A 12,050-nucleotide genomic window follows, 5' to 3' on the forward strand; every position below is an offset into this window, starting at 1 on the left:
TGACGGTTCTCTCGCTACAGTGGAAAGTGTAAAGAAGTGTAAAGTTTTATACATCATAGTTGCCAATAACATGGGTACAATTGAGTAGGGGTGATTAATGAGCGAGCATGAGCGAGTTAGGGTATGCTCATACTCGCTCATTAAGTAAATGAGCGAGTTGTTAATGAGCGAGTTTAAATGAGCGGATAAATGAGCGAGTTGTAAATGAGCGAGCTTTTAATGAGCGAGTTATGAGCGGCTCACGAGTTATGACTTATGACTCATAACATAATTATATAGTGTGCCCACGCATAACAAAATTTGTTAAAAGTCATCATAACAAAATTTGTTAAAAGTCATCATAACAAAATCCAACAAATTGTCATAATTCATTTAAATGAGCGAGTTGTTATGACTATTACTTGTTTTGGGCTTTAGGTGGAGGTTTTGGTTCTGCCGATTTACAAAAAAAAAATGAATATGAAACTATGAATATTAGTATATTACACATGATTAAATGTTACACTGTGCTCACTATATTACACAAGATTAAATATGAAACTATGCTCACTATCTATCAATCTTAATGAGACAAACTTGATGTTACACATAATTACATAGGATTAAATGTGGCAAGGATTAGATGTGGCAAATTCTTAATGAGCGAGTTATGAGCGAGTTGGGACATGGTCATGCTCGCTCATTAAGTAAATGAGCGAGTTGTTAATGAGCGAGTTTAAATGAGCGGATAAATAAGCGAGTTTAGGCGAGTTTTTAATGAGCGAGTTATGAGCGGCTCACGAGTTATGAGCGATTTACTCACCCCTACAATTGAGTCTGCTAACAGATAATAAATCACAAAAATCTCTCTTGAAGAAATCATTTTGCCTGACCCTCATGTCAGCAACTCAATTGCATGCAACCAATATCATTGACAAATTATTGCAGAAGATTGGGTCCCAAAATTCCATAGTTCTCAACCCCAAGTAATAATTTATTAGTGGTCCAGTAATTCAAAATTTTCCCTATATAAAATATTGTAAGAATACACTGTTAATGACATTTTCACAATTATGGACGTTTTATAGTGGCATTCTCACAATTTCAAGATTTTGTAGTGACATTCTCATAATTTTCCCTATATAAAATCCCAGACTGCTATCATCCATGAGTGTCCCAACCCCAAGTAATAATTTATTAGTGGTCCAGTAACAACCCCAAGTAATAATTTATTAGTGGTCCAGTAATTCAAAATATGGGTGTAAAGAAGAGGCAAAAAAAAAAAGAAACAAGTTTAAGCTGATTATACGCTGAAAGAGAGCCATTCTTTTTTAAATTTTAATCATTGTGGTATAAATTATATATTTTTAAAAAGTTGATGTATATATGTTTAACTTTTTTTCTTTAATATGATGAATAAAAAAATTGGGCAGAATTGACTTAGTAACTCTCTCCATTGATGTATATATGTGTTTTACAATGCCGCTTTTATATTCAACCCCTTTCGTTTCCCTCAAGCAGCAAAAATTAGCTCCATTATTTAAGCTACTGATGTATTTGTTTAGATGATTTTTTTCAGTGAGAAAATAAACCAAACATTTAATAGTTTAATAGTAAATATGGATATTGTTTTAATAATATTTTTTTCCTGCAAATTAATTCATTGAAATTAAAATAAATAAATTTGTGATCAACATATTAATATGTGATCAAAAAATAATTTGTTTCTATTTTTTATTTATTTAGTACATTACTTGTCGGATGTTTAGCATATTCTCTTGGAGTAAAACACAACATGGGCTTGTGTTTCTCTATCTTGATCATTTTGTCAATCATAATAATAAAAATAAACTTATTAAATTTAATTCTATATTTTTCAATATTATTTAATGTGGTACGACATATAATAGTTTTTTATTTTTGTTTACGGCCATATAAATAGTAAATATGGCTGGAAACAAAATGCTGGTTAGCTGGGATTAATTGTTCATCTCGTTCAGGTTATTTTTGAAAATTTTCAGAATCAATGCCGTATATTCAACTTTAATTTCTTTTTATGCTCTTAATAAAAAAAAAATGCTATTTTACCGACTGCATACACATATGATTGCATGGATCGTATTTAAATAACTGATCCCTGCAATGGCGATCATAGTAACACAATTTTTACTATTCCTATTATAGATGCTTGTGAGTATATAATTTACTATGATTATTAAGTATAAGGGTAAATTAAATAGTTTGTTGATCGATTTTTGTCCTTGTTTGTTTACAAATTAAATATATGGGTTAAAGTTGTTTACACACGTGTTACACTTTTGAGGTTTTATGTGATTAAGGCTTAACTAATTAATTAGTGATCAGCCACGAGTAACGATGATGCCATGTAGAAGGTCTTGAGTTGCGGACAGCTTGAGCTTTGACTGTTGACTCTTGACTCTGATAAGATTGTTTTTATCTTTAATTAATTAATCTTTGATTTGTCTGTTCCTCTTGTACTTAGGTGAACACCGAATATTCAGAGTGTGTTTGAGTATGTCAATGCTGTTAGGTAACATAGTTTGAAAGATGAAAAGCAACCAAGAATTAGTTTAGGTATCTTCCAAGCTTCTTCGCGAGCAGACAAGAACCTAACACCCACTCTTCCCAAACTCCCCAATAATTAGTTTCTCTACCCAGCATTTCATATCAACACAGTAGAAGAGAAGAACTTTGTAATTTTAGATCGATGGGTCTAGGTGGAGTGATTTCGAACCTTCTCTCTTTGGGAGACAAATTGCTGCCCACTGTCATTGCATCTGCACAATCTTCGTCTTCTTCCTCGTCTCCTGGTGTAGATCAAAACCACCAAATTGAGGTTGAATTGAAGAAATTGATGAGGATGCTGGAGCGCATCAAGGCCACGTTGTATGATGCGGAGCAGAGGGAGATCACAGACTCATCAGTCAAGCTCTGGTTGAAGGAGCTCAAGAGTGTTGCGTATGATGCAGAGGATGTACTGGGTGAGTACCACTATGAAGTCTTACGGGCGCAAGTTGAGGAAAGAGATGCTTCTCCACAAGATTCTCATAAAGGGAAGCTAATTCAGGTAACTAATGTAATTTAAATTTCCTTGTGTGCAAATGATATATGTGATAGATTTTGTGTTCATGAGCAGAACGAGATCAAAGACATGTCAGTCAAACTCTTGTGGACACAAATTGACGCAATAGATGATTCTCCTAAAAAGAGGCTAATTCAGGTAACAAATTATTTTATTTCGTTCTGCGAAGACGTGTACTATATATAAACTCAATGTAATTATAATTTCTCAGGTTCCAAACGGCATACTCAATGATATTCAGCAAATAAGGAGCAGATTTGATGAGATTACGAATGATCGGATAGCACTTCAACTGTCAGAAGGAGATGGGCCCAAGCGTTGCAACAACGAATTACAAAGAGCTCCGATTAGCCACTTTGTAGTTCAGGCCAATATCATTGGGCGCGAGAGGGAAAAGGAAAAGCTGATTGAATTGCTGTCCTCAGAACGTGATGTTGTTTCAGTGGTGGCAATTGTTGGCATGGGGGGCATTGGCAAAACTACCCTTGCACAACTTGTTTATAATGATCAAAGAATCCAACAAAGGTTTGAGAAATGTGGGTGGATATGTGTATCTGAGGGTTTCAATGTTGCAAGGCTTACTAGAGAATCAATGGAGTCTATTACAAGAAAGGAGTGTGGCCTTACAAATTTGAGTGCTTTGCAAGAGAATATTCGAAAGGAGATAAGTGGGAAAAGGATACTTTTGGTCCTCGATGATGTCTGGAATGAGAACGATAATCTTTGGGATTCATTTAAGGCTCCTTTTATGTCAGCAGCATTTGCAAAAATCCTAGTTACTACAAGGAACGATCCAGTCGCACGAATCATGCAAACAGAGCCGACATTCAACCTCGGGTCTTTGTCAGCTGAACAATGTTGGCTAATGTTCGAACATTATGCATTCAGTGGAGTAGAAAAGAAGGACTCAATGTTTGTAAAAATTGGGAAGCAAATCATGGACAAGTGTGGAATGTTGCCCCTGGCTGTGAAGTCCATTGCTAGCCTTCTGAGGTATGAGGCGGAAGAAGAGAGTTGGAGAGATATTTTAGAAAGTGAACTGTGGGAATCTGATGCTAGAAATGAGATATTTCCACCTCTTCAAATAAGTTATGCACGTCTTCCCACATATCTAAAGTCTTGTTTTCTATATTGTTCCATATTTCCTAAAGATCACATATACGATGTAGAATATTTGGTGAAATTGTGGATGTACCAGGGTTTTATTGAGCCTAAAGGAAACAAGACAGCACAACAAATTGGTTTTGAATATGTAGAGCAGTTGTGCCAAAGGTCCTTGTTTCAAAGAGAAGGCAGATATGAGAGGAATGTGTTTAAGTTGCATGATATAGTTCATGATTTAGCAAGATATAATTCGGAAAATGGTTGTTATTCAATGGAGGCTAGTAAGGTCCCAATTTTTCCTAGTGTATTGTACCATTTGTATATAGCTCATTATGATAACCTAATAGATCCTATTCCCTCTAACAAGTTAATTGCTCTACGCACACTCATTATAGTTTCTTCTACCTTCAACAACTCTCTCAGTACTTTTGACCTTTCAATGGCACCAAAATTAAGGACTCTAGAAATATGGGGATCCAATGGTTTTGAATTAGAATCTCTTCCCTTCTTTGGTAATTTCAAACATCTTCGTTATATTTCATTTACCCGGGTGATCTTTAATGTGTTACCTGAATGCATATGCTCCCTTTACACCTTGAAAAATCTAACTCTTCGGAAATGTCATCTTGAAGAGTTGCCAAAAAAAATAGGGAATCTAATTAGCCTAGAAGAACTTATAATTGATAAGTGTCATTCCCTTGCGTTGTTGCCCGAGTCCCTTTGTCAACTCACGGCCTTGAGGAAACTATTTATTAAGAAATGCCATGAAATTAAGGAGTTACCAAGCAACATAGGAATGCTAGTTAGCTTAGGGGAGCTCCAAATTGAGCATTGTTGTGGCCTCCAAGTGGTGCCTGGGTCCCTGTGTCAATTAAAGGCCTTGCAGAAACTATGCCTTATTCATTGCTACCAACTTGAAGAGCTTCCTAGTGACATGGGGAGCCTTACAAATCTTGAAACTCTGGAAATCAATCATACTGGTGTTAGTTATTTACCACCCAGCATGAAAAACATTGTAGGAATTCAAGCAGTAAAGGTTGAACTCAAATGCGAGACAATAGGATGGTTAAAGGATTTTCCTGATCTGGGAGGAACTCTTCGTATATGTGGATTGGGAGATATTCCTAATTTAATGGATGTCCAATGTGCTAACCTTGTGAGTATGCATAACTTGGAGCACTTGATACTAGAGTGGAGTTACATGAATTATACTAGGGACAGCCCAGGTACCTCTGTGCTTGGATTGGTCATCGAATGGGATAAGAGCATACTTCTTGAAGATCAAAGTTGTTTTTCAGTGATGGATAGTCTCCACCCTCACCCTAATCTTACCAAGCTACAGATAAGTAGTTACAATGGCATAACATTTCCAGAATGGATTGGCAGCCTATGCAAACTAAAGTATTTGAAAATTACGTCCTGTCATAGTTTGCAATTTTTAAAAGCAGAGTTGCTGCCATTAGAACTTGAAGAGTTGGATATTGATCGGTGTCATCAGCTAGTATCTATTCCTGGAATCCAAAAGTTGAAATCCTTGGTCAAACTTTCCATTGATAATTGTGAGAACCTGTGCTCGTTTATGGAACCTTCTCTTGAATTGACAATGGGTGCACGAGAGGGTTCATCTGGGAGCTCATTGTTGGGGTTGAGAAACCTTGCTTCACTCAGAAGTTTGAAGATTTCAAACTGTTTGAAATTGAAAGTATTGGTGGATGAGTTGCTTCCTGTAGAACCTTGCAAAGTTGAGGTTACTAATTGCCCTGGGTTATTGCAGTGGTGCAGGCAACATAAAATAAACTACAAGGTACTTCCTAAGCTTTATTTCTTTTTCTCGAATACAAAATTTAATTCAGACTATATTTCTTTCCTTTTATTTTATTTTTCTTTTCACACATACCATTCAACTCAGGATTTACATTTTTTTGGTATTCGTGCCATATGATACTGTTACATACAAGCTGGTATGGATGCAATTTGTTTATCGTCTAAATTATACTGGATTGTACAAACCACAGTGCATACACCTAGGATGAAATTTGTATGATATGGTGCCAAATGTGAAAATAAGATTTGATTACAAGTTGAGAACCAAACTTTAATTAGTCTAGTGACCAAGGCAATGCCCTCCGAGTCGGAGGTTGCAGGTTCAAAACCCAGATGGGGTAATGTCTTGTGTATACTAAAAAAAATGATTTCATTGCAAGTTGCAACTCGACCACCTATAAAGTACTACGTGCCGTAATTTCAAATTAGTTGTGAAATTTAGAATGTATATATATCATATTAGTAACGAGATAATTAATTATTGTTTTCAGATGCTTAATTTGCCAACTATATCTAAGAACTCTGATAATTAGTAAATTCCAAAATTTTCAGGACCCCCCGGAGAAGAGGCCCCCACTATCGCGATGCCATTTTAGTCATAGGTGGCCTGTTCAAAAGAGAAGCTCTTGTCCATGGTGCAGAGCTTTCACCAGGGGTGCTCTGCACCCACCAGAGATTTTAAATATTAATTTAAGGAATGGTAATGAAAGAAGAAGGGCAAGAGCAAGAGGTCAATTCTGAAACCGAACGAGATGTAGAGGAAGCGATTTTGACAGTCCTAGTGGCCATGAGCAATTCACGACTTGAATCAAGATTTCACAACACTGGCCCTAGGTTAAGGGAATAATGCTCTTGCCATTAAGCATTTCCTAAAAGGTACTTTCTATTATTTAATTTGCTATCTTGCCATTATATATTTGAGGAAAGCATTGTCATGAATCTGAACAATCATCAAGTGCGCTTTGTTGATATTAAACAATTCTGAATGATTTTGTTTTCTTTTCATTCAGATAAAAATGAGAAACAACTATTAATTAAACTTTACATATTTACAAGAGATTTTTTAACCTGTCTCGAAACAGCTACCTCTTACATATGCCTATTAATTGAACAGGAAGGCCTGTAGACAAACGGACCGAACAGTTAACGAGTTGGAGCGAATTGATATGCAAAGACTTCAGCTAATATTCTAATTCTATCAATTCAAACAGGCTGAGCCTGGGTGATTTTGGAAGGCTTGTTAAGCAGCTCGAACTGTTGTCTATTGAACTGCTCATTTGGTTCAACCCTAACAGGTCTGATAAATCTCACCCTTGCCTCCTTCCCTCATCTCTCTAAGCTCTGTCGCAAGGCTGGTGCCAGCTCCTCAAGATAAACTTCTCTCATTTTATCTTAGTTAACTTGAAACTTTGTCTCTGAAAGAACTTTGTCCAAGTAAACATTGCTTTTGAGGACCTAATATGTCTCTATTGTGCATAACCTCGCCTCTATCAATTTAAGGTTTTATATTTCAGTGTATCTTGTTCCTTTTACCTTTTACCTTTTAATTGAACTTGACAAATCTTTGGGTGTATGTTGTTACCAGAATTAGCCTCTTGTGTTTATGTCTTTTTGCATCCTTTAATTCTTTATTTAGATGTATGAGTATGTACCAGCTTGAAATATTGATTAGATTCATGTTGCTCAGTTATGTACAGTTTAAGTATGGCATAGACTATAGTGTGAACTGATTGACAATTGATTAGAAATTTCCTTTAGGAAGCAAGGGTAATAAAATGTAGGGAAAATTGGTTATTTGCCACTCCAAAACCTTCAAATTTAAAAATGTCATCCCGAAATTTGAAATTGTAAAAATGCCACTCCAAACTTCATTAATTTGTAATTTTGTCACTCCAATTAAATAATGACTAAAATACCCTCCCTTCTTCTTCTTCTCAATAATTAATGACGAAAACAACAAACAGACAAACAGACGGTTTCATACCCACTGTCAGCTAAGACCAAAGACTTCAAATAAATTACCATTTGTAGGGGATAATAAAACCCTGGTTGGTATGATTTCTCTAAGGCTACAAGCCTGCAAATATTTTATGATTGGTAATAATCAATTAAAATGTTGTTCAGGTAATGGGATTTTCCGACACAGATGTTGCTGATTTTTTTCTATAAAAAGCGACCATCCATTGAAGAATTGGCGAATTATCTCTTCCATGACCTATCTGATGCTTGTTCAGTGAAGACACCTCCTGTTCCAAAGGTATATTCTTAATGCACACACAATACGCACCTCCTATCCGAAAGTGACTACTTCACTGCCCATACTGTATACTAACAGTTTTAAAACCAGGTCTATCTTCTTTATGTTGTAGTCCAGCACCAGTTTTTAATTTTAAGATTGAATTTTGTTGTGTTGACATTGGGCCCATTTGTTTTCGCCATGGCAGGAGAAGAAGAGGAGGCAGGAGATGAAGAAGGGAGGGCATTTTAGTCATTAATTATTTGGAGTGGCAAAATTACAAATTAATGAAGTTTAGAGTGGCATTTTTACAATTTCAAATTTCGGGATGGCATTTTTACAATTTGAAGGTTTTGGAGTGGCAAATACCAATTTTCCCTAAAATGTATGTAATTATTGAGAATTCCATTTTCTTGATATAATAAAGGTTTGTCATTAATGTATGCTGGTAAATGTAGGCGAGTGATGTGCTACTGGTTCGTAGAGCTTGTACAGACCAGCGACTTTCTGTCTAAAGAGCTTGGAATGCCCTGCCGGCCTGTTGGACTGTATGGCTAATAAATTCCTTTTTATTTTGTTTTATTTCCAAAAGAAGTTTTTATTGTGTTAACAATACTTACAAGTTGGTTCAGTACATAATATGTTGTTCATACTAGATACTAGGGAATATTTATTGCTTCGAAACAGAGAAACTGAAATTCACAAACTGGAGGCTCAAAGTTTAAATTATAACATTGCTGATTGGTATTAGAGGTATATTTACATGAAGGAATATTTTTTTTTAATTTTTGAAGTTGGAATTAAAGGGATTTTGCTTTCAGAAATCAGAATTATTGGTCATGAGAAAATAACTGTTTAAGAATTTATTTAATTTCAAATAAAATATCTGCGGGTAGTCAAAATATCTAATGATATATTACAATTTTTTTTCCGGCCACATATATATGTGCATTTTGGACATCTTATCTGATTTTTGGCAAATCTCAATCATTTTCAGGATGACTTTCTGCATGTCAGTTATTGAAAGCCTGTTGAAAAGGAAGAATGCAGCTATGTTGAGCTAGGCTTTAGCTGAATTTATTAATATTAGCATTTAAAACAATCAAAATTTAAAGGTAATCGGTCTTTTGGAAAATCTCGAAACATAGCATACAACAGATTTGATCTGCGTGTCTGTCTGGGCAGAACGTAGACTTGATCTGCATTACTCTAGTTTTTTTTGTTTAATAGATTGAATTTTTGAAGGAATTCAACTCAATCATTGTTTTTACACACGAAATTTGTAGTTGGGTTACACATACAATAATGTATTTTACAATATTGATTGCATAATAAAGTTACGGTGAGTTAAACTGGAACGATTGATTTTCATTGATTTAGGTCTGTCTACATATACACACACAATCTTACACTTTAGTCCCTATAACTATTCTATTCACACTTTTACCTAAATACCCTTATCTAACAATACAATATTCAACACTCCCCCTCAAGATGATGCATAAATATTGATCATGCTCATCTTGCCTATTACATTGGAGAAGTCTGTGACACTCAACCCTTTTGTGAAGATATCAGCTATTTGCTCCTTGGTTCGAACGAAAGGCATACATATAATGCTCTCGTCAAGTTTATCCTTGATAAAGTGTCGGTCAATCTCCACATGTTTAGTTCTATCATGTTGTACTGGGTTGTTTGCTATGTTTATAGCCGCCTTGTTGTCACAATACAACATTATGGGTTTGTTCTCCAATAATCCCAATTCCGATAGCAATCTTCGTAACCACAACCCTTCACTCACACCTTGGGCCATGGCTCTATACTCAGCCTCTGCAGTGGACCTTGCAACTACATTCTTCTTCTTGCTTCGCCAAGAAACCAGATTACCCCCAACAAATGAACAGTAGCCTGAAGTTGACTTTCTATCGTCAAGACACCCTGCCCAATCGGCATCTGTATATACTTCAATCCTAGTGTGCCCATTCTTACTGAATAACACACCTTTTCCTGGGCAGCTCTTGAGATACCTCAAGATCTGATACACGGCCTCATGATGTGGAACTCTAGGGTCGTGCATATATCTGCTCACTACGCTCACAGCGTATGCAATATCAGGTCGAGTATGTGCCAAATAGATTAGTCTGCCTACTAGGCGCTGATACTGTCCTCTATCTACTTGATCACCTATTCCTCCCTTCAGCTTATTATTAGGGTCTATGGGTGTATTGACAGGTCGACACCCAAGCATCCCAGTGTCTCTCAGCAGATCTAGAACATACTTTTGCTGTGAGAGAACTACCCCTTTTGTTGAACGAGCAACCTCAATGCCTAGAAAGTAGCGCAATTCACCCAGGTCTTTCATCTCAAACTCTGTGGCTAAGCTGGCCTTAAGCCTCTTCATCTCAACAGGATCATTACCTGTTAACACTATATCATCCACATACACAACCAGAATACAAATCTTCCCTCCTTTTCTTTGGATGAACATAGTGTGATCGGCACTACTTTGCTGATAGCCTAGTTTTTTCATTGCCATAGAAAACCTGTCAAACCAGGCTCGGGGTGACTGTTTCAACCCGTACAGGGAGCGCTTCAAACGACACACTTTACCCTTCAGTTGTTCATTTTCAAACTCAGGTGGGATCTCCATATATACCTCTTCCTTTAGGTCACCATGAAGAAAGGCATTTTTAACATCCAGCTGGCACAAATCCCACCCAAAGTTTACCGCATACGAGATGAGGGTTCTAACAGTATTCATTTTAGCCACTGGAGCAAAGGTCTCCTCATAATCCACACCATATGTCTGTGTGTAGCCCTTCGCCACCAATCTGGCCTTGAATCTGTCCACCTTTCCCTCTGGAGTATATTTTGTCGAGTATACCCACTTGCATCCTACAGTGTTCTTGTTGGACGATCTAGGGACCATATCCCAGGTGTCATTCTTGACTAATGCTCTCATCTCCTCGAACATTGCCTTCTTCCACTTTGGGTCCTGCATTACTTTCCTCCAATCACATGGAACAGAGTTAGAGTGTAAGGAGGTTACAAATGCTTTGTAAGTCGGGGAAAGTGTCTCAAATGAGACATAGTGAGAGATAGGATGTGATGTTGAGGCATCTTCCTCTTTCTTTAGGACAGTTGACCGAGCTCCTTTGCGCAATGCAATAGGAAGATCGAGATCAGAGAAAAGAGGAGTACCTGAGGGTAACTCTGAGTTACCTGAAGGTTGTGGTGTGGGCGAGCCGTCGACAGGAGCATGTAATTGGTATTGGTCTTGGATCGGAGGTTGCTCAACATTCTCATGGCGAGGTTTTCGAGTGTAAACCTTGTTGATATGCCTATCAGGAGGTGGTAGGCTTTGGTTCATGCTTGAGTCCAGATCTGTCTCTGTAGTTGGACTCAAGCCAATCGTAGTATCATCGGCTATACTGTTGTCAGATTCCTTACTCTCCCCCTCTCGACCAACTCGGTCTGAGGAATGGGTGACAACCACCTCGAGAAGATCATGAAATGGGACTGCAGATGTATTGGATTGTGCATCGGAGAGAGTAAAATAGGGTTCTGTTTCTCGGAATGTCACATCCAAGCTTTCCAGCATCCTCTTTTTCACAGGGTCATAACATCTATACCCCTTTTTTCCACTGGAGTACCCAACAAACACACATTTGTGGGCCTTCGCATCAAGTTTACTAATACCTGGAGTTGTGTTATGAACAAAACACACACAACCAAACTTTTTGGGAGGTACCTTAAATGAGGTGGTCCCTGTGAGCATTTCAAGTGGTGTACTGAAGTCCACCG

The 12,050-nt window shown here is 37.1% G+C and overlaps 1 protein-coding gene across 1 annotated transcript; it reads left to right on the forward strand.

Moving 5' to 3' along the window:
- The first annotated feature begins 2,584 nt into the window (after window positions 1–2,584).
- LOC144553733 (putative disease resistance RPP13-like protein 1) lies at window positions 2,585–6,692 on the forward strand. Its single transcript, XM_078301937.1, has 3 exons — window positions 2,585–3,067; window positions 3,294–5,968; window positions 6,563–6,692. Exons 1-3 carry the CDS (start codon window positions 2,708–2,710, stop codon window positions 6,690–6,692), a joined length of 3,165 nt encoding a protein of 1,054 aa, XP_078158063.1. The 5' UTR covers window positions 2,585–2,707.
- Window positions 6,693–12,050: the final 5,358 nt, after the last annotated feature.

The sequence above is a fragment of the Carex rostrata genome, chromosome 5 (genome assembly GCF_964058835.1).
Source record: "Carex rostrata chromosome 5, lpCarRost1.2, whole genome shotgun sequence".
In the NCBI taxonomy this organism is placed as follows: domain Eukaryota; kingdom Viridiplantae; phylum Streptophyta; class Magnoliopsida; order Poales; family Cyperaceae; genus Carex; species Carex rostrata.

Coding starts and splice junctions, on each gene's coding strand:
- LOC144553733 (XM_078301937.1), top strand. CDS start 2,708: ATGGGTCTAGGTGGAGTGATTTCGAACCTTCTCTCTTTGGGAGACAAA. Junction 3,068..3,293: donor ATAAAGGGAAGCTAATTCAG/GTAACTAATGTA, acceptor ATAATTTCTCAG/GTTCCAAACGGCATACTCAA. Junction 5,969..6,562: donor GGGTTATTGCAGTGGTGCAG/GCAACATAAAAT, acceptor CAAAATTTTCAG/GACCCCCCGGAGAAGAGGCC.